The sequence below is a fragment of the Myotis davidii genome, unplaced genomic scaffold (assembly GCF_000327345.1).
Source record: "Myotis davidii unplaced genomic scaffold, ASM32734v1 scaffold174, whole genome shotgun sequence".
Taxonomy (NCBI): domain Eukaryota; kingdom Metazoa; phylum Chordata; class Mammalia; order Chiroptera; family Vespertilionidae; genus Myotis; species Myotis davidii.
The window spans coordinates 2,776,753-2,780,391 of NW_006289087.1; the positions used below are offsets into that span (position 1 = coordinate 2,776,753).

Consider the following 3,639-nt stretch of genomic DNA (forward strand, 5'->3'; position numbering starts at 1 on the left):
CAACATCCAACTCGGGAAGCAGCATCCAGAAACATCCCATCAGGAAACACGGCTACACTTCAGCCTTGCTCTCCTGACCTAGTCAGTTCATGGCTCCCACCAGCTCACTCTCCAAGTCGGTTGTGGGGCCTTCAAACCCTGGAGCTACAGAGATGATGCGCATTAAATCCCAATGTCATCTCCGTGAAGGTGGGAAACCAGTTTCTCCTCCTGACCAGTGCTCAGTGCCCAGCACCAGTGCATATGTCTAGTTCTACTGGGATGGAAAAGCAAAACCAGTGCTCACTGCACGCCCACTGTCACACCGCGGCCCAGCCACCCACCTACCTCTGCCCAGCGCACACGGACGCACACACAGATCCAGCGACGTGCGCCCACAACTCTAAAGGCGCACTGGTTACTTGATTAAAGACAGGAAGGCAGAAAGAGGACTAGCCTGCCTGAAACCCCTCTTACCTCCCACTTCCCCGTTTGCTAGTTCATCTGATTCATTTCCTGTTTTATGTTGATGCTCAGATTCAGATTCACAGTCTAACCGATTCAACTGTGTGATGCAATTCGTCAAAGCCTAGAAAAGAAGCAAAAAGGGTATTAGAAGGAACCTCCTGGCTGCGTGGGAGTTCATGAGAACTAAACGTGTTCCTGACCTGGTCAGTTCCCACCACCTCACTCTCAAAGTCGGTTGTGGGGCCTTCAAACCACGGAGCTACAGAGATGATGAGCATTAAATCCCAGTGTCATCTCCGTGAAGGTGGGAAACCAGTTTCTCCTCCTGACCAGTGCTCAGTGCCCAGCACCAGTGCACATGTCTAGTTCTACTGGGATGGAAAAGCAAAACCAGTGCTCACGGCACGCCCACTGTCACACCGCAGCCCAGCCACCCACCTCTGCCCAGCGCACACAGACGCACACACAGATCCAGCGACGTGCGCCCACAACTCTAAAGGCGCACTGGTTACTTGATTAAAGACAGGAAGGCAGAAAGAGGACTAGCCTGCCTGAAACCCCTCTTACCTCCCACTTCCCCGTTTGCTAGTTCATCTGATTCATTTCCTGTTTTATGTTGATGCTCAGATTCAGATTCACAGTCTAACCGATTCAACTGTGTGATGCAATTCGTCAAAGCCTAGAAAAGAAGCAAAAAGGGTATTAGAAGGAACCTCCTGGCTGCGTGGGAGTTCATGAGAACTAAACGTGCTCGAGAGAATGAACTTACATTGATATTATCATCCTTTTGAGTAAGAGTTACTTCCATATCTTTCTGAGACTTCGCAAATGATTTGATTTGCTCACTGAGCTCAGCGTGGGATTTATTCAAGTCTTTGATTTCCTGCTGCAACTGAAAAGTTAAAGCACACGAATTTCCGAAAGTTAGGGCTTTGTACTGGAGACATCAGGACCACGTAACCAAGACAGGTTAGTACGGAGCCAGGCTCCTCTTTGCCCGTCCCCACGGGCTACGGCCTCGGTTAAGGGCGAAGGGAAAGTGGCTCCAACCCTCAGAAGCTGATCCAGTTTACTGTATCCTTCAGAAAATGGCAGCCAATTCAAAGAACTAACACCCAGTAGGAGCAGAAGGGAACAATCTCAAGTCTCCCAGACCCAGAAATGCCATCTTCCCTTGAAGCAGGAACTGCTTAGAGCCAGCCGTGGGCAAACTACGGCCCGCGGGCCGGATCCACCCGTTTGAAATGAACAAAACTAAAAAAAAAAAAAAGACCGTACCCTTTTATGTAATGATGTTTACTTTGAATTTATATTAGTTCACACAAACACTCCATCCATGCTTTTGTTCCGGCCCTCCGGTCCAGTTTAAGAACCCATTGTGGCCCTCGAGTCAAAAAGTTTGCCCACCCCTGGCTTAGACTAATTCTTTAGTTTAAGAAGCAAATCCACCGCCCCCTTGAGGCCATTTAGGTTAATAACTGGTTGGTGTTTGAAGACGAAGACTAAGCACTCCGCTAGCTCTAAGAAACTGTACAGAACAGAAAATCCAGAACAGATGGAGGACGAACACATGTACTCAATTTGGGGAGCACAGTTTAAACTCTGCATATCTCAGAATAGAATCCTGCATACATATTTCATTTCCTTAAAAACAGATCTGAGAAAAGATATTCAAGAGGCAATGGTATTGGGTTCTGTAGTTTACATCATCTACGCGTTAACTTTTCTTTACCTGGTCTCTCTTCTTCTTAAGCTTAGCATTTTCCTCTTGAACCCGGTGGCATTCGGACTTCACCTTCTCTTCACTAAGTTTAGCTTCGTTAAGGGCAATCTGAACCTAATGCGAAACACTCCTATTAATGAATTGATTCCAAAGGAAAAAAAAAAAACACCCCACAAAGTTTCACTTTCCCAATTAGACATCAGATAGTTTTCAGTTGCATATTCTAGCACAAATAAGAGTTTGCTCCTCAATAAAACTAAGACATTGCATTAATATCTTGCAGGAATTATAGGCAGCTTTACCTCTGAAAGTTCTGAGGCATTCATTGCAATAACATCCTTTAACTTCTCTAACGATATCTTGTTTTCCGATATCTGCCATGTGGAAAAGAACACAAAATATATCAGGATTTCAGTAGGGACACTGGGATATAAGCTAGAAAAGAAGGGCCATCCCCTATGTATAGCAGGTAAAAGCAGGTGACCCAGCCTCCTCCAAGAAAAGCCAAGAATGTAAAGAGACGAGGAAACAAGAAATTAATTGGAGGCATTAGTGTTTCATGCCACCCACCACCTTCCTGTCTATGACAATGTGGCAGAGGACCAGACAAAAAGGTGAAAGCAAAGAAATGAAAAAACTTTTGAGTACCCCAGTTCAAATCAATGGTTTTTCCTAGTAAGAGAGAAAAAGATCCCGAGGTCACTTTAAAAATTCTCTGGCCCTAACCGGTTTGGCTCAGTGGATAGAGGGTCGGCCTGCGGACTGAGGGGTCCCGGGTTCGATTCCGGTCAAGGGCATGTACCTTGGTTACAGGCACATCCCCAGGAGGGGATGTGCGGGAGGCAGCTGATCGATGTTTCTCTCTCATTGATGTTTCTGACTCGCAATAAAACTAAGACATTGTATTAATATCTTGCAGGAATTATAGGCAGCTTTACCTCTGAAAGTTCTGAGGCATTCATTGCAATAACATCCTTTAACTTCTCTAACGATATCTTGTTTTCCGATATCTGCCATGTGGAAAAGAACACACAAAATATATCAGGATTTCAGTAGGGACACTGGGATACAAGCTAAAAAAGAAAGGCCATCCCCTATGTATAGCAGGTAAAAGCAGGTGACCCAGCCTCCTCCAAGAAAAGCCAAGAATGTAAAGAGACGAGGAAACAAGAAATTAATTGGAGGCATTAGTGTTTCATGCCACCCACCACCTTCCTGTCTATGACAATGTGGCAGAGGACCAGACAAAAAGGTGAAAGCAAAGAAATTGAAAAAACTTTTGAGTAAACCAGTTCAAATCAATGGTTTTTTCTAGTTAGAGAGAAAAAGATCCAGAGGTCACTTTAAAAATTCTCTGGCCTGAACTAGAAATGGCTGGACCGGAGAATAGACAAACCTCACCTAGAAGAGACTTCGCGATAAATTATGAAGGACGCTGCCTCCCCAGGTTGGGGGCGGGGGGGGGGGGG

General features: G+C 45.6%; 1 protein-coding gene across 1 annotated transcript in view; it reads right to left on the bottom strand.

Annotated features, from left to right (window-relative positions):
• The window catches only part of MIA3 (melanoma inhibitory activity family member 3), a 31,579-nt gene that overhangs the window by 8,680 nt on the left and 19,260 nt on the right, over positions 1 to 3,639 (bottom strand). The window contains exons 11-15 of the mRNA XM_015562342.1: positions 2,473 to 2,605; positions 2,180 to 2,284; positions 1,217 to 1,339; positions 960 to 1,126; positions 328 to 400 (exon numbers count right to left, since the gene is read on the bottom strand). Of these exons, the coding sequence (XP_015417828.1) occupies positions 328 to 400; positions 960 to 1,126; positions 1,217 to 1,339; positions 2,180 to 2,284; positions 2,473 to 2,605 (601 nt within the window). The remainder of the gene's footprint in view (positions 1 to 327; positions 401 to 959; positions 1,127 to 1,216; positions 1,340 to 2,179; positions 2,285 to 2,472; positions 2,606 to 3,639) is intronic.